This window comes from Cetorhinus maximus, chromosome 17 (assembly GCF_964194155.1).
Source record: "Cetorhinus maximus chromosome 17, sCetMax3.hap1.1, whole genome shotgun sequence".
NCBI lineage: Eukaryota > Metazoa > Chordata > Chondrichthyes > Lamniformes > Cetorhinidae > Cetorhinus > Cetorhinus maximus.
In genome coordinates this window covers 18,067,940-18,086,361 of record NC_135895.1, presented here as the reverse complement: position 1 = coordinate 18,086,361, position 18,422 = coordinate 18,067,940, and the positions used below count along the sequence as shown (strand labels likewise).

The 18,422-nt window shown below is 39.3% G+C and overlaps 1 protein-coding gene across 2 annotated transcripts in view; it reads right to left on the bottom strand.

Moving 5' to 3' along the window:
* The window catches only part of btbd8 (BTB domain containing 8), a 91,446-nt gene that overhangs the window by 45,073 nt on the left and 27,951 nt on the right, over positions 1-18,422 (bottom strand). For both annotated transcript variants that reach the window (XM_078560780.1, XM_078560779.1), the window contains exons 4-8: positions 17,531-17,835; positions 14,631-14,748; positions 13,855-13,944; positions 8,289-8,369; positions 3,516-3,612 (exon numbers count right to left, since the gene is read on the bottom strand). In XM_078560780.1, coding sequence (XP_078416906.1) covers positions 3,516-3,612; positions 8,289-8,369; positions 13,855-13,944; positions 14,631-14,748; positions 17,531-17,835 — 691 coding nt within the window. The remainder of the gene's footprint in view (positions 1-3,515; positions 3,613-8,288; positions 8,370-13,854; positions 13,945-14,630; positions 14,749-17,530; positions 17,836-18,422) is intronic.

The window sequence follows — 18,422 nt, the reverse complement described above, 5'->3', positions numbered from 1 at the left end:
TATAAATTAATCAAAAGAAAAACAAATGAGAAAGGAGGCAAACAGACTACATTGGCTGAATGCAATTAGTATTAAATACATCTCTCTCCATAATTAGTGCACTGGCAGTATAACATTCACATTGCAACAAAATCTAAACCAAAGGAGAACAAAAAAGGACAGCAAACAGTTCACCAGCACTGAAAAATCAAGTTAAAGGTTCAATTTGATTTTTTGGCAAATATGTCATCCCTGCGCTCTCAAACACATGCTGTTCTATCCTCTGCTCAGCAACATCAAGCAGAGACACACTGTGAAAACACAGTGGATATCCTATTCACTCAAGTCCTCTGCTGTTGCTTGGAAAAAAAAATCACAATTGTAACAACTGGGGAGAAGCAGAATCTGTTTAAATGTACAAGTGAAATTTCAAAAACAATACCAGAAATGAGGTCTCTAAACCAGCAACGGGAAAGCCAGCATCATTGAAATATCTGAAACAAATGGCTGTCTTCAATCCCTCATTGTGGAGCCACCCCTTAAAAGCTCATCAAGTATGTGAAAACAACGACCTTGGGGGAAATAAAGTACTGACTATTAAACTAGAAAAGGGGTCAAATAAGGCTTCTTGCAGTTCTGCTGAAAAACAGGCAAAACTATAGTTTATTGATTTTTGACAGTTATCAAAGTATCAACCATTGCTTCACTGAAACCAGAGCAAAATAAAAAAGTGCTGGTAACATGCAAGTTGGTCAGCATTTAAAACGATTGGATGGAATGTTTCAGAGACAATCAGAAATAAAGAAAAACTTTTTTTTTTTTTGCCCTCAGGTAAAATGTTTTTAAAATCATAAGTCATCTCTTTTTCTAGAAGGTTTCATTTTATTTTAAGAGAACTTGAAAAAACCCCCAACAGTTCTTGGAATCTGCATTGGCCTCAAAAATTCTGCAGCTTTCATTTTGCATTTTACCGCCATTTCACCTTTCTGCCACGATCTGGCCAATTAATCTTTCAGAATATCAAGCTATATAACACAGCACATATATCATATCTAATGTGGAAACATGGGGGAAGAAAAAAAAACCCATCAATCCGCATCTTGTCCTCATCTCTCCTCATGCAAGAGAGAGTAGACCATTCAGCCTCTCAAGCCTGTATCACCCTTGAATCAGGTCATGGTTGATCCAAACCTCAATGCACTTGCCCACCTTTGATTAAAAAAAAACAATCCAAGATCCAATTCTCCCAGTATCCATGGCATTCTGGGGGAAGAGAATTCCAGATTTCTACTTCTCTTTGTATATTAAAAAATCATCCCCATTTCTCTCCTAAACAGCCCAGCTCTGGTTTTAAGATTATGCTGACTTGTTCATAATTTCACCGACAGGAAATAGTTTCTCTGTATCTACTATAGCTAGCATCGTTTTAATATTGAATAAAGTATTATTGAATCCTTTTATCATTTTAAATACCCTGATCAAATCACCGCTCAGGCTCTTATACTCAAGGGAATACCAGCTAATTTTATGCAACCTCAAGGTGATCCTTAAACCCAGTTTCATTTGAGAATCTGTGCTGCCACCCTGCACCTCTTCCAAGGCCAATATATCCTTCGTGAGGTGCAGTGCCCGAACTGAATGCAGTATTCCACATTGTGTCTGACCAAGGTTCTGTACAATTTGAGCATAATTCTGCCATCATCCCTATCACACTCACCCATTCCCCCCTCCCCCCTTACTTTGTAATCTAACTCCCTTGAGATAAAGACCAATTGCTAACTTTGTTCACCTTTGGCCATTTCCATTGGCTTTTAGTGGTGTGTATATAGACATCCAAATCTTTGTTGTTTCACAGTTTCTAAATTCCATCCATTAAGAAAAAGATTCTAATCTGCCTTTCTTGGATCCAAAGTGGATGACTCTCAGCTCCTGTGAACTCTATGTGAGTGAATAGAACTGCAAATAATCTATGTCCTTTTGTAACTTCATGTTCCTATCTGCGCAACTTGCTGTCTCCTTACAATACAATCTGCCAATTTGGATATACAGCTCTCTATTCATTCAACCAAGCCATTGATAAATACAGTGAAAAGTCAAGGCCCCTGGCAACATTACTGGTTACATCCTGTCAACTGGAGGACAAAAGCTTTAGCTGATGTAGTTTGAGCAGTGCATGATGTATTTTGTAAAGAATTTAGAATGGACCCTTGATGTCTGCCTTTGCAGAGCTCTCAGGGGAAAGAGACAGGGGGAGGGAATAATAATTCAAACAGAGGTTTATATAGTACCAACACCAATCCTTTGTCTACTGCAGCTAACCTAGGTTCAGGGGTTCAGTGATCAGAAAATTGCATTCAAATCTCCCTCACGTCCAGAATACTCAATTCGTTAAGCTTCAAATAACAAAACAAATCCACCCTCCAGAGTTCAAACTTAGACTAAATCCGGTCATAAGTTCAGACTTAGAAATAATTCGCTTATTCGATGGATGCATACAATTACTGAATCGTGCACTGAGCTTTACATCAAGTGCAAATAAGTTACATACCCTGATAGAGCACTATTTAAAAACAACTGTAACAATGAAAGACATGTGCCAAGGTTGTGGTTAACTGCGCCATGATCGAATTAAACGGCCTACTCCTTGTCCTATGTTCCTAGACGCTTTCTGGTAATGGTGGATGCAATTTAACACTTAAGTTCCAAGGAGACCGAAAACTTCAGAGTTGTCATGGAATAATAGCAGAGGCAGCAAAAGTTAATTTTGAGTTGAAAGGAAATACACTACATAAATTCAAGGACTGGTGGGAGTCCAAGATACCAAATTATCAGCAGGAACACAAGGGGGGAAAAAAGTGAGAAAAATGTAAATTGAAAAAAAAAGCAGCCCACCGGAATTCTGAGGAATGCAACTGCTGTACAAATCAGTTTGAAGCTAAACCAGACAGAAGATAGCTCCATTTCTTGTTTTTCAATGCACAATGACTGGCTGACTAACCATTGGGGAACAATAAAGCATTGTCTTTGGGCTCAAGACAATCTTCTGTTCCAGGCCATGGAAACCTTTTAACAGCTGTAGATTCTTATGATGTGTATACACTTGAGGAATTTACTGGGGCAATGAATGGAGGAAAGGGTTATAAACTGGTGACAATCGGAACATAGTGAACGTAACAGGAGTCAATTTAGACAGTATGTAACATCTGCAGCTAAATTCACAGATAACACAATGTTCATCGTAAAAATGAGGTTTGGGTTTATTGCCTCAACAAATCTAATGTCAATTATATTGCTTGTGTATAATAAAATTGAGAACCAACTGCCCAAATTCAGCAGTTAATCAAAGCAAAAATTACTTTTTCAACTCCCATAAGGCAAGATGTCCTCTGACCAAAGCAACAGCATGAATATGGAAAGCCCAAAAATCAAAGAAGAAAAAGAACACTAACAGCTGAAAACAAGGACTGTGTTCACTTCCAGCATAAACTGCATTTTGGGTTGCTGTACAATCATTACTACACAAAACAGAATGTTACCTTGTGAAAAAACTTGCAATAATCCTTCTTCAAAACATGTAGGACAACTTTCTTCAACCCATCCAAGTTGTACATATCTGCTAGCGTAAGCACTGAGCTGAGGGAAAGAAAAGTGCCAAGTTAGCACTAAGATTTACTCAATTTATCATCTTGCTTTCAATGTTCTGTGTTTGGGATTCTTCATCATTGCATAAGCTCATGCTTCACTTAGTGATCTCTAGAATAATTGGTGTGTGCAGCATACATCTGACCAATGGACCCATAACAATGTTTGTTCATTAGTCATCCTAATTTATAAAAGGAAAACCTTGCTGCCAAATAAAATAGTTGCCAATATATTTGATGGGGTCTCCTTCAAATACCAGATGCGTGTTTTGAAATGGTTAAATATCTTGGGCTAGAGTTTCCATTTTGGGTGCAAATCACATCTGAAATTGTGCTAGTTTTGAGCAGTTTATTTTCCCCTCAAGTTTCTGCTCAAACTCATAAGCCTGTTGCCAAAACCAAATGTGTACTGAACCAGTGCAAATGGGCAGTGTTTTAGAACGCATTAAAATGATTTTTCCTTTAAAGTTACCCAGATGTAATTAAGGGTGGTAACCAGGTGCAGTTTGATTAAAACAGCTGGAAATGGTTATGTCACACAAAAAACACAAGCATTTTAATCAGAGTCCACCAACTGAGTGTACTGATCTCAAATAACCAACTAAAAAAATGCACAGAACCATTTCCTAGTTATATTGGGGTACAGTAATCAGCTTTTCAATAAACTAAAATAGATATTCAAAGACTTGTAAAACATACCTATTAGCATCCATAAAAACTAGCTTAATTTTGAAAGCCCCCTCAAAGGCTTGCAAATAAGTACAATAATCAGAAATTCCCAATTCAATCTGGAGGTGTGGCTAGTTATGCAGATACAGTGCCTGCTTCTAGCACCATATTTTATTAAAACTAGTATAAAAAGATCATGGAAACTCAATTTGCACTTAAGGGGCAGAATTTAGCCCTTGGATGGCGGACGGGCCCCACCAGCTCGGCAGTGGGCGGGCAGCCAAAACCCGCTACCGAAACAGGGCCCGCCACCATTTTGAGTGGGCCGACCAATTAAGGCCCACCCAGCGGTCTGCCCAATGGGAAGCGCTTTGCACATCCTGCTCCGGGGGTGGGGGGGGGAAATCCCCAACTGTCAAAGTGCGCTCTTTCACGCACGCACGCGAAAGAGCGCACTGCTTCCTGAGGCAAAGTCCTGTCTCGAAGTTTAGTAAAAGGTAAGTAAAGTCAAAAAAAAGACATTTTAAAATTATTAACATGTCCCCCTCAGGTGACAATGTCACACAAAATGGGACATGTTGATAAACTCATGTAAAAATTTAATAAATTTTTACAAAACGGTAATGAAACTTCATCCCGCCAGTGGATGAAGTTTCATTAATAATCTATAGGCCGCTGGGGCTCCTGGCCTGCCCGCCAGCCTTAAGGTTGGACATTTGGGCAGGGCATTTAACTATCTTAATGAGCCTGTCAATGGCCTTAATTGGCTATTGACAGGTCGGCTGGCGGACAGCTGATTTCACTGTCCGCCCACCTTCCTTAAGATTTAAATGGCCCGGGATGACATCAGGGATTCCTCGGCGAGCGGGCCCTGTCCCCAAATTGCCAAGGGGAAAATCCTGGCCAAGGTTCCGTGATCTCTTGTCCTGGTTTTGCTGATTTCAGGCAAACTTCACCAAAAGCTAGCGTGGAGCAGAAATGCCAGACTATTACGTTTGCTGGGCACATATGGCTTGAGTTTTCTCTAAAAAGTTGAATAATTATAGGCAACTCAACTAACATGGCAATTATAGGCAACTCAACTGGCATATTTCAACAATCTCGGATTTTTAAAAAAATCAAAAATTAATTTCAACTTGGAAGCAAAAGGTAGCGACAGAAAAACTCTGGTTGTCTTGCAAGGCTGCAGGTCTAAGCATTTTCTCTCCTTCCACATCAATGCTCTGATATTAGCTTCTAGTCATACTCTAGTGCTGCAACAATGTACAGTAACTCCTTGCTTATCATAGTTGCATTCCTGAAAAGTGAAATTTTAATTGAATCAACTTTAAGCGAATCAGATTTTCCCATTGACTAACGTAAAAGCTGTAGTTAGGTCCTTTCTCATTAGAAAATTAATTAAAACATTATACCAAGTTGAAATACTGTACATTCCCAAATTCTTATATTCTTAAATGAAATAAATTTATTTTGTTTTGCAAGTCAATAAAAATGAAATATGCTAGCCTTTTCTATTTACCTTCTGTTTGCCAACCCTCTCCCAAACCCTTGCTGTGAGTGGGGCATTGGGAGAGTGTCAGGGAGCGGAGGAGGCCACTCCAAAATGGCACCAATCAGGTCATGCAGTGCTATGTAGGTCCCAGTGTGAGACAATGCTAGTGTGCATACCCATTATATCCGCGATGTTAAAGCAGAATGATGCTGAATGAAGCAACTTAAAACAGGGACTTACTGTAATATGATCAGAGACATGTACAGCAGACACTTGTGCTTCTTGGGAACTAGCCAAATGTCACTTCATAACAAAACTGATGCGACAATTAGAAATTCAATGTGAAATCCATGAACAAGCTTTGCAGCTTCCAATGACCAATGTTAATCCCAATTGCTCTATAAACATACAATTACTGGATATCAAATATTTGCTGATTCCAAGGCATTAAAATTACCACAAAGCGATCTGCTTTTTACTTTAATACATCAACAGCCGTACCTGGGAATAGAAAAGCAATTTGGTCCCCTTCCGACAGCACAGAAGGAATTAATATCACCAGCTCAATGATCAGAAGCATAGGATTTCTGATTGTACATTTACAAAGTAACTCCCCAATATCCAGTTTGTAAAGTCACTAAGATAGGTGGAATCAAGATGTCAGTTTCTTTGCCTCTAGAACTCTTTACTACCATTAGATAAGAGAATCTGGATGAACTGCAAGGGGGTCAAATTGGTTGGGGGGAAATAGTACAAAGTCAGCCCAATTTTTCTTGACCACAGCAGAGAAGAAAAAATTGTACAGGGTTTAAAACAGAGCTGCTCAGTTATCACCCATTTCTGCCTTACTGACTACTGTCAAAAAGTTTACCATCCCCAAAAATTTCTGATTCTAAAACTAATGAGTGGCAAATGAATGTCAAGTCATTATCATCTAAACACATTCTGTTCCTTTAACTTTCAGAGGTGATTCAGGCTTAATCATCCCTGCATTTCACTCTTGTGGCACAGCCAAAAGGCTAAAGATTATTGGTGCAGTTCAGAAAATATCAATTTCTGAATGGCTTCAAGGTAGAAGGGAAGCTTAAAATTACTCCAAGTACTTTTTTTTTTATATTAAAAAAGAGAGTAACGTTTTCCAAGGAGGCATAAAAACATTTTAACAGGAACATAGGACTTGGGAGAAGGAGTAGGCCATTTGGCCCTTCAAGGCTGCTCTGCCATTCAAGTTGATCATGGCAGATCTGATTGTGGTCTCAACTCCATCTTCCTGTCTGCTCCCCATAACCCTTTACTCACTTGTCTATCAAAAGTCTAGCCTTGAATAAATTCAATGACCCAGCCTTCAGTGATTTGAGAAAAGAATTCCACACACTAACGACCCTCAGAAGAAATTTCCCCTCAATCTCTGTCTTAAGGGAGATCTCAGTCTTAAAACTGTCCCGTAGTTCTAGCCTCCCCCACAAGAGGAACCTCCCTCCCAGTATCCAATAGGGCTCTCTCAGGGTCTTCAATAAGGTCACCTCTCATTCTTCCAAAATTCAATGGGTATAGACTCAACCTGTTCAACATTTCTTCATAAATTAAGCCCTTCATCCCAGGAATGAGGAATGAACCTTCTCTGAACTGCTTCTAACACAATTATATCCTTTTTCAAATAAGGAGACCAAATGTGTACACACTCCCTTCATCCAAGTGATTAATATAGATTGTAACTAGTTGAGGCCTCAGCACTGATCCCTGTGGCACTACGAGTTACCACCTGCCAACCTAAAAAATTCCTATTTTCGCCCCCCCAATCTCTGCTTCCTGTTAGCTACCCAATCCTTTATTCACGCTAGTATCTTACTCCTACACCATTTGCACAAGTCAATTATTTTCATACCACATCAGCAACTAATCAAATTTTGGTTTAAATATCTTAGCTAATAAACACACCCAATTCCTGACTGCCTGTAAGAGATTTTATTCTACCAATCTATTTAGGATTTGCGCTTCAAGGCCAGAGAATCAGAGTCTTGGATCTTTCTGAAGTCAACTAAGTGTCACTATTCAGATGAACAACAATGTAAGTATTATACACCATATAGTCAGTAACAGCAGTAGTGGCATCTGATAGCATCTCCATGACAACAATTCAAAACCGGTCTGCTGAGCAAACAAACAAAAGAAGGTCAATCAGGCCACTTTTCACTCCTCCCAGCATCATTATTTGATGATTCCATTAGGTGCTCTCCCCTCCACCACATGTTGATTCCCCCCTACCTTAAGGGAGCATCAAGTTCCTTCCTCTAGTTGAGTTACCAGCCTTCCCCCATAACCCAACTTTTTATTCCCAAGAGAGATAGACACAGACACTTGTACTAATGAGATTAACAAATTCATAAAGCTCCATAATAAGATCCTCAAACATTTTACGTTTCCTAAATTATAGATCGCTAAAAACTATTAGATAGACAAACACCTTTTCCCTAGATCAAATTTAAGTCCAAAACAAAAATATTTACCGTGGGAGAGCTTCCTTGGGCAAGTCTAAAATGGCTCCGTATAAAAAGTTCATCATGATTTCCACTTCTACATGGCTCACACTGTAATTAAAGTATAATTTATTTTTATATAGATCATATTGAAAACAGTGAAGACAATTTATAAACAAAGAATTTAAAAGATATTTTTCACAGCTTCAAAAAAAATCCCAGGCAGACAACCTGCTCCCTTGACTCTAACCAATGCTCCCTCAATTGATCCTTTGGTCCAAGGATAGCTTCAAGGTCTTGCTTTAGTAATCATATGTTCACTATGAGATAGCTACCCTGATGACAGTCAAGACGAGGATCTCACTTTGTTGGAAGTCATTTCCCGGTACAATGTCACTGCCATTCAATCTTGCTAACATATTCAAGGTGATTGGCAAAAGTAGCAATGGCAATACAGGAAAAACTTTAGGCAGTGGGTAGTTAGGATTTGGATTGTAGTGCCTGGGAATGTAATCGAGGCAGATTCAACCTTGGCTTTCAAAAGAGAATTGGATTATATTAAAAGGATTATATGAAATGATTATATAAAATTTGCAGGGCTACTGGGAAAAGGCAGGGGAGTGACACTTGGTGAATTGCTCTTGCAGAGAGCCAGCACAAACATAATGGGCTGAACGGCCTCTTTCTGTGCTGTAACCATTCTATGGTTCTATGATTCTATATTGCATGCTCATAAAGCATCCTAAATATTTTTGAGAAATCAAAATACTCCATAATATAAAAACTCAATCAATACTGAATAAAATGTTACAAAAATATTTAATATATTCCTTTATTTATCTCTTACTACCAATTAATGAACGTATGAAACGTAATTAGCATCGCCAGTTACCTTATCAATTATCAGTGACTACATCTGCACGTGCATTTAATATGCATTTTTCTAGTCGCAGCTCATCAGCTTCTGCCCGAAGCCAACACTTTGAAGCTGAAATTTAGACTGCATGGGTAAATGACGAATCAAAGCACATCCCCGAATACCCCTCAAACATAAGCTGCTTCTTGTGATGCATTTTTCCTCAAAGGGAAATATAGATACATTGCTAATGATGCCCTAATGAATATATTTACATAAAAATCACTTCAAGACTGTTTACGCAAAGTCACGTTATCATTGATGGCTGCTTGCCCTTTAAACTGGTTTATATTATTGAACAGCCAAGATGCATTACAATTAACATAAGCGTATATACTGTTTTTTTAAATCATGCTTCTGCAATAATTTTCACTAAGTCCAAAAACATCAGCTAGAAAACATGATAGAACAGGATAAAATAATTTAGAGACCGAGCACTCATTGCAAACAGATATTTTAAGTGCTTTACATTTGAAGAGATCTTCCAGAGCATGCATTTCAGAACTTCCTGCTGCCTCAGTATCCAGTTTCTCCAAAACTACAGATTTAAAATGTTATCTTATTTATGCAGACTGAAAAAAAAAATAGATAATAGATAGAAGTAAAAAGAGAAAGTGAACGCAAGCCAACACAAGGTGGAAAATACACAGCAAGCCCTACCACTATCCAAAAAAAAAGATTAATATTTGGGTGCAGGCCCTGTGTTACGATTGAAAGCTGTGAAGTGGCTTTGCCGTTTATAGGTCTCAACAAAGCAGGAGAGTAGGGAAGAACATTAGAATAAAAGGAGGTTGCTAAGACATGCCTTGCTGGTGATAATCAGAGTGACTGTGGGGACATACTTTTAACGTTACATATCTGCCAGAAGTGTGGCGCCCAATGAAAGGATTTCCTAAGACATAGTCCATTGCATTAGTTAATTAACGCAAAGTACCTTTTCCTTAGTTTGATTTATTAGTGGTCTTAATGTTTTATTGATGTTGATTTTAGTTTGTTACAGTTAAAGATTTAAAACGCAAAACTCCCCTCAACTGCTTCTTTTCGCTGTTGTTGGGAAATTCATCTTTTTAAAGCTTCCCAACATCACAGGCTACATTATTTGCAGCCTAGCACTTTGGGACATCTTGAAACTGCTAAAGACACCATCACAAAGCAGCAAATTATGGGCCCAAAAACCTGTCCGGAGGCTTTTAAAAAGGTTGGAAAGAAATGAAAATGATGCATTATGAACAAGACGACAGTGAAAATACATTTGACCAACAAGAGCAGGGAGTGGGGGGGGTGGATAAACAAAGTTCCAGAATGTAAGGGAATGAAGGGGATAAGTAAAAAGACAGGGACAGGCTGCAAAGTGAATATTCATCCAAGGCAGATCACCAAGGACGAAAGGAAGATAGTGTTTCTGACGTATGTGCTTATGTACAAGGCCAAAGTCAGAGGTCAGTGAGAGAATGGGAGTATATGTTGACATAAGAGCCCCAGACAGAGTCAGCACCACCCCTATAGAAGGAAATATTATGCAGGAAAGCAGTCATTCCATCTGTATTTGACTTTCCCCAATGTGGAGAAGACAGAAGAGGTGAAATCATGTTGTACAATATGATTTTAATAGGTTAATGCCTCTGTCACGAAATAGGAGCAAGAGTAGTCCACACAGCCCATCAAGCCAGTTCCACCATTCAATGCGATCATGGCTGATCTTGAGCTTCAACTCCTTTCTCACCTATTCTCTATATCCTTTGATTCCCTGAGTGCAAAAATCTGTCTATCACAGTCCTAACTGGCTTCATTCATGACAATATTTATGTCTTGAAATGTACCCTTAACTCAAAGCAAGGCCTACAATACAGCAAAGTAAAGCACCTCAGCTTGGATACAAGCCCATGTGATCTGGTTGCCATGAGGCAAGAAACTCAAATAGAAACCCACTGAAATGAGTGTGGCAGTTTTAACATCTTTTCACGGTATCACATAGGAAAAGGATAGTTGCTGTTTGTGAAGCAGAAACAAAGGAGCCACTGCTATGGGAGCAGGTCGAACAATTTGCATGTTAACAACCAAGTAGGGTGCTTGGGGGAGTCTAGTTTCTGCTCAAAAAGGAAGGGAACAGAACAGATGGAGCTCCTGAAGATTAAAAGGAACAGGGAGTCACTGAGGTGTGCCTTGCTCGTGAGAACCAGAGTGACTGTGGGGCTGTTCCTTTCATGTTACATCTGCCAGAAGTGTGGGCTTTGTAAGTCAGTTTTATTTTTAATTTATTCTTTCATGAATAAATGACGTGGGCGTTGCTGACAAGGACAACATTTGTTGCCCACCCCTAATTGAGTTTGAACTGAGTGACTTGCTAGTTCATTTCAGAGGGCAGTTAAATGTCAGCTACATTGCTATGGACCTGGAGCTACATGTAGGCCAGACCAGGTAAGGATAGCAGATTTCCTTCCCTAAAGGACATTAGTGAACCAGATGGGTTTTTATGACAAATGATAGTTTCATGATCACCATTACTGATATTAGCTTTCAATTGCTATTAATTGAATTTAAATTCCACCAACTGCAATGGTGGCATTTAAATCCATGTCCCCAGAACATTAGTCTAGACCTCTGGATTACTAGTCCAGTGACATCATCACTACACCATCATCTTCCCATTCAGGTGAGTTAGTGAATGTGAAAGAATTTTTAAAAAACATTTACATATTAGTTGCCTGTTTGATTAATGTTTGATCTACAGTTGTTTTAGTTGGTTTGTTACAGCAAAAGTCTTAAAAAAACAAAATCCTGTCTACCGGTTCTCTGCCAGTCACTGGGAAATTAATTTTTTTTTTAAAGTTCCTGGTCTCTACGGGGATTATAACAATATATTCAAACAATGCAGCATGCACAACCATCCCATGTAGAGAATTAAGGTTCACAAGTGAAGAAATTTCTCACCTCAGTCCTAAATGATTATCCCCTTATCCTGAAATTGTGCCCCCATGTTCTAGATTCCCCAGCCAGCAGAAACAAACTCTCAGTATCTACCTGGTCAAATCCCATCAGAATCTCGCATATTTCAATGAGATCACCTCCCATTCTTCTAAACTCCAGAGAATATAGGTCAATTTTACTCAGCCTCATCATACGAGAACCCCCTTACCCCAATCTAGTGAACCTTGGCTGTTCTGCCTCCAACACAAACATATCCTTTAAACATGGAGACTAATACCATGTACAGGTGTGGTCTCACCAAAGCCCTGTACAATTGTAGCAAGGCGTCTTTATTCCTGTACTTCAATCCCCTTGTAAAAGGCCAACATGTCATTGGCCTTCCTAAAGCTTGTTGTATCTGCATGCTAATGCTCTGCGTTACTTGTACAAGTACACCAAAGTAAATGTTGATGTTGAGAGAGATAAATTTCATGCCTTTTAAAAAAAAAATTCTACTTTCCTATACTTACAATCAAAGTGAATAGCCTCACACTTCCCCACATTATATGTCATTTGCCATCTTGTTGGCCATTCACTTCATCTGTATATCTCTCTGCAGCCCATGTCCTCCTCAGTTTACATTCCTATCTAGCTTCGCATTGTCAGCAAGATACATTAACGTCTCTTCATCTGAGACACCAGCATTTATCCTTGCAGCACTCCACTAGTTGCAGCCTGTCAACTTGAAAATGCCTACTCTTTGCTTCCTGTCTGTTAACCAATCCTCTATCCATGCTAATATATTATCCTCAAATCCATGAGCCCTTATCTTGCCTACTAACCTTCTGCATGGCACCTTGTCAAGTGTCTTTTGTAAATCCAGGTATACTACATCTACTCATCTACTGGATTCCCTTATCTATCTCACTAGTTACATACTCAAAAAACTGAACTAAAATCTGTCGAACGTGATTTCCCTTTCTTAAAACCATGTTGACTTGTTCTAATCAGACAATGCTTTTCTAAGTGAACTGTTAAGGCTTCCTTAATAATAGATTCCAGCATTTCTGATGACTGATGTTAGGCTAACTGGCCTGTAGTCCCATGTTTTCTCTCTCCCTCCTTTTTTGAGAAGCTGTGTTACATTTGCTAACTTCCAATTTGCTGGGAATCTAGGGAACTTTGGAAAATCATAGCCAGCGTATCAACTACCTCTCCAGCTCTCTCTTCTAGAACCCTAAAGATGTAGGCCATTAGATCTTGGGGATTTGTCAGATTATAGTCCCTTAAGTTTCACTGGTACTTTTTCTCTGCTTATATGAATTATCTTAATTTCCTTATTCTTCGGAGTATCTAGGTTACCCTCTACTTCAGGTAACAGAACAACAGAAAAAATATTTCGTATGAATGTGCTAAACATTGGCAAGCCTGCACACTTTCATTCTATTTACCTTGATCACCTTTGTCCTGGAAACTGCAATACTTCCTTTTGTTATGCATCGAGAAAATCAAAAGCATTTTTCAAACATTCACTAATCCCCTTAAATTGTCACAAATATCAGTTGTTACTTCTGCAGCATAAAGACAGAGTGGAACATACTCGAACAGTGTGGCCTGCTCACTTTTCATTTCCTTTTTTCTGGCAAATCAAGTACTTACAAATTTGACAAAGTTCTGTTTAACTTTTTTCATATGACCCAAGTAGAGATATTCTAAGTGTTCTTCAGTCATCATTACACACTTACCCTTCCCCCACCTTGTCATCATACATACCCAGCAAGAGTAATCGATTTCTGAAAGCTTTCTGCCCAATTTCCACTCAACATAGCTGCAAAATAACTGGAGCGCGCACACAGGATGGCCCTGGATAACAGAACACGTGAAAGACTTAACAATCCAAACTTCCTGTAACATTACTTTGTTCATTTTTAAAAGTTCTTAATAAATCTTTAATACAAACAGTTTCTCTTTCCTTAAAAATAGTGCATCAACCCCTCACTCCACACTCAATTGTGGTTGCATAATGAACTCATCTGTGTGTGTAGAAAATATATAATTCAATGACTTCCTCATTAGCTATCTTACTGAAGCATTAAAATCAAATAATTGAACAAACAACCCAGTCGTCACAAAGCTGCAACACTGTATCTCTGACTGGATAAGCAATGTCCAAATCCAATTTGGAAGAGGCAGTGAAGAGCAAAGATGGGTGGTGGCTCGAGCAGAAAAAGCTTTGCTACAGAAACTAAACTAATCAGAAAACAAAAGAATTCCAAAGTACTGAGAAGCAGATATTTTACAAAATTTGAGACATGCTGAGAGATATGAAGAACAACATATGATAATTTTTCATGCATCATCAATTTTATTTACACCAATGCTGCAGATATGCTAGGACACACGCACAGTTGTGACTCTAAAGGAAGGATCTGACACTTAGGTTTGACTACCTCTATCAATATGTCGGTAAGAAATAAATGCAACATTTCTACGTTAGTTCTTCAGTTTAATTCATGACTATTTGTAAGAATATTCTGACATGATTGTACCTGTGTGCATGAAAAATTCTGTTCTCAACATGAAGGGTTATGTCAGGACAGTATCCTCTCCTATATAGAGCTAACAGATCAGCACCCAGCACAGATGCTGGCTCTGGTGTAGGATCATCTGTTCGAGAGAAGACATGAACATGTATTATAGAAGTAAATTTTATTTTTGCAGTAATAAAGATGTCATATCACAATTTTTCTGTGAGCAACATAGAAAATAGGAGGTGGTCATTCGGCCCTTCCAGCCTGTTCCGGCATTCAATATGATCATGGCTGATCCTCTATCTCAACGCCTTACTCCCGCTCTCTCCCCATATCCCTGGACACCTTTAGAGTCTAGAAATCTATTTCTTCCTTAAATATATTCAGTGGATTGGCCTCCACAGCCCTCTGTGGTAGAGAATTCCATAGATTCACCACCCTCTGAGTGAAGAAGTTTCACCTCATCTCAGTCCTAAATGGCCTACCCCCATATCCTGAGACTGTGACCCCTTGTTCTCGACCCCCCAGCCAGAGGAAACATCATTCCTGCATCCAGTCTGTCCAACCCTGTCAGAATTTTATACATTTCAATGAGATCCCCCTAATTCTTCTAAACTCCAGAGAATACAGGTGTAGTCAGTCCAATCTTTCCTCATAACAATCCTGCCATCCCAGGAATCAACCTAGTGAACCTTCACTGCACTCCCTCTATAGCAAATACATCCTTTCTTAGGCATGGAAACCAAAACTGCACACAATACTCCAGGTGTGGTCTCACCAAGGCCCTGAACAGCTGCAACAAGGCATCCTTGCTCCTGTACTCAATTCCTCTTGCAATGAAGGCCAACATACTATTTGCCTTCTTGACTGCTTGCTGCACCTGCATGCTTGCTTTCAGTGATTGGTGTACAAGGACACCCAGGTCCCTTTCCCAATCTATCACCATTTAAATAATACTCTGCCATTCTGTTTTTCCTACCAAAGTGGATAACTTCACACTTATCCACATTATACTGCATCTGCCATGAATTTGCCCACTCACTCAACTTGTCTAAATTGCCTTGACGCCCCTTAACATCCTTCTCACCACTCATTCCCTCTTGTTTTGTGTTGCCAGCAAACTTGGAAATATTACTAGTCACCGCCTACCACTCCAAAAAAGACCCATTTATTCCTACTGCTTCCTGTCTGCTAACCAATTCTCAATCCATGCCAATATATTATGCCCAATCCCATGTGCCTTAATTTTACACACTAACCTCTTATGTGGGACATTATCAAAAACTTTGTGAAAATCCAAATACACCACATCCACTGGTTCTCCCTTATCTACTCTGCTAGTTACATCCTCAAAAAACTCCAGTAGGTTTGTCAAACATGATTTCCCTTTCATAAATCCACATTAACTTAGAAAATATCAACGTGATCCTTTATAATAGACTCTAGCATTTTGCCTACCACTGATGTTAGGCTAACCAGTTTGTAATTTCCTGTTTTTTCCCTCCCTCCTTTTTTAAATAGTGGGGTTACATTTGTCACCCTTCAATCTGCCGGACTGTTCCAGAATCTGTACATTCACTATTTCCATGGCCGCCTCCTTTAGCACCCTGGGATGTGGATTATCAAGCCCTGGGAATTTATCGGCTTTCAGTCCCATTAATTTCTTCAGCACTTTAGTAATGCTAATTTCCTCCAATTCCTCCTCCTCACTAGACCCTCAATTTCCTAGTATTTCTGGGAAGTTATTGGTGTCTTCCTCTGTGAAGATAGAGCTAAAGTAAAGTAGTTGTTTAATTGTTCTGCCATTTCCTTGTTCTCTATTATAAATTCTCCTGTTTCGAACTGGCTACCACAATCCATTAAGCAAACCTCTGTAAACAGTAGAACCCATGCAGCAAATCGGGTGAGGCCAAATTGAACTTTCAGCTGAGATTACAGCCTTTTCCTGAGGCATGGTTTTGCCACTGTCCACTAACAAGTATTAGTATCACTACCTGATGCAATTCACATTTTTTTCATTCATTCATGGGATGTGGGCTTTGCTGACTCGGCCAGCATTTACTGCCCACACCTAGGTACCCTTGAGAAGGTGATGATGCGCTGCCTTCTTGAACTGCTGCAGTCATGTAGTGTAGGTACACCCACAGTGCTGTTAGGAAGGGAGTTCCAGGATTTTGACCCAGTGACAGTGAAGGAACGACAATATATTTCCAAGTGAGGATAGTGAGTGGCTTGGAGGGGAACTTGTAGGTGTTGGTGTTCCCATCTATCTGCTGCCCTTGTCCTTCTAGATGGTAGTGTTCTTGGGTTTGGAATGTGCTGTCTAAGGAGCCTTGGTGAATTCCTGCAATGCATCTTGTAGATGGTACACACTGCTGCTACTGTGCGTCAGTGGTGGTGAAGGGAATGAATGTTTGTGGATGTGGTGTCAATCAATCGGGCTGCTTTGTCCTGGACAGTCAAGCTATTGAATGTTGATGTTATTGCCTTGTAACACTGACGAACAGGGGCTGACATTCCATTTTCCCCTGGCAGCCTGTCGGAGTAAAAATTAGGACTAACAGCAGTCCACATGGCCCCTTGAGCCTGCTTTGCCATTCAATAAGATGGCATCAAGGGACAGCATGTAAAAAAAAAAACGTTGTTCCAAAAATGGAAGCTTAGTAGCATGCGTAAACGGAAGCATCCACAAGTGTTTGAAACAATTTTCCACTAATAGATAAATAAATTGAGGTTTGACAAAATGAGATTTGAAGTAAGCTCTGAATGAAGTACCTTGTCTATTTCATAGATAATTTAGTTACAAATGGAAAACTATCTTTTTTAAATTTCAGGAGAATAAGAGAAGCGGCGAGTTGGCAAGGTTGGAGATGACAAATGGAAAAAAATAGTTAGGAATTACTTTGGTAGTTACCTACCACTGGATAGAGTCTCACAGTCTGCTTCAATTTCCTCAGGCATATCAAACATTCCTTCAGGCATGTCATCTTCCAACAGGCTTGAGGTCAACATCTCCTCATTTGTTTCCAAGATCCGGTTATCGGGAGGAAATTGATTAGATGGCATGTTTCTATCAATACCTCTTCCATTGCACGTCCGAACATTAGGAAAAACACTGAGGGAAAAATTGTTTTCTTCTGTCAATCTTGCCCGACTGGGTTCTTTCTTCATAAGCAGCTCCTCTTCAAGATGGTCTACTTTTCGATCTGCTGTATAAACCTGCCTATTATAAAATAAGAAAGGCAAACCATTTTACCAACTGCATTTTCTAGCAGGTCTCTGCATGCTACGATAACTTGCACCTAATAATCTGTTGTGTTATTCTTTGTACTCACCCAAGGACCTCTGCAATATAAATCATACCCCAATAATTAACAATGTCAACTGTTAACATCTGCAACACAGAGGAGATATAAATCATGTTCCAAAGTTCCCAATATATTCAGTTTATCAGGGTCCATAGGGCAAACCTGGATGAAAAGAGCTAGGTAAAGCACACAGAAGATAACTATCCTGAAAAGCCTTTCAATGCATCTGTTTAATAGAAATCTTGTTTATATATGCACTTCTTGTCATAATTTTATAGTAAAATTTAGCATCATAATTTTCCATCGAAACAGGCCTTTACAAATAAAAAGCAAAATGCTGCAGAAAGATTAAAACAGAATTCCTGTCTTAGACCTAAAATGGCAACTGGTCAACTTCCCCCACAGATGTTGTCTGGTTTGCTGAGTATTTATAGCTATTCTGTTAATGTCTTTTACAAATAGTTAGAACAGAAAGTGTGCGTCTGCCTCTGTTTGTTCGTCT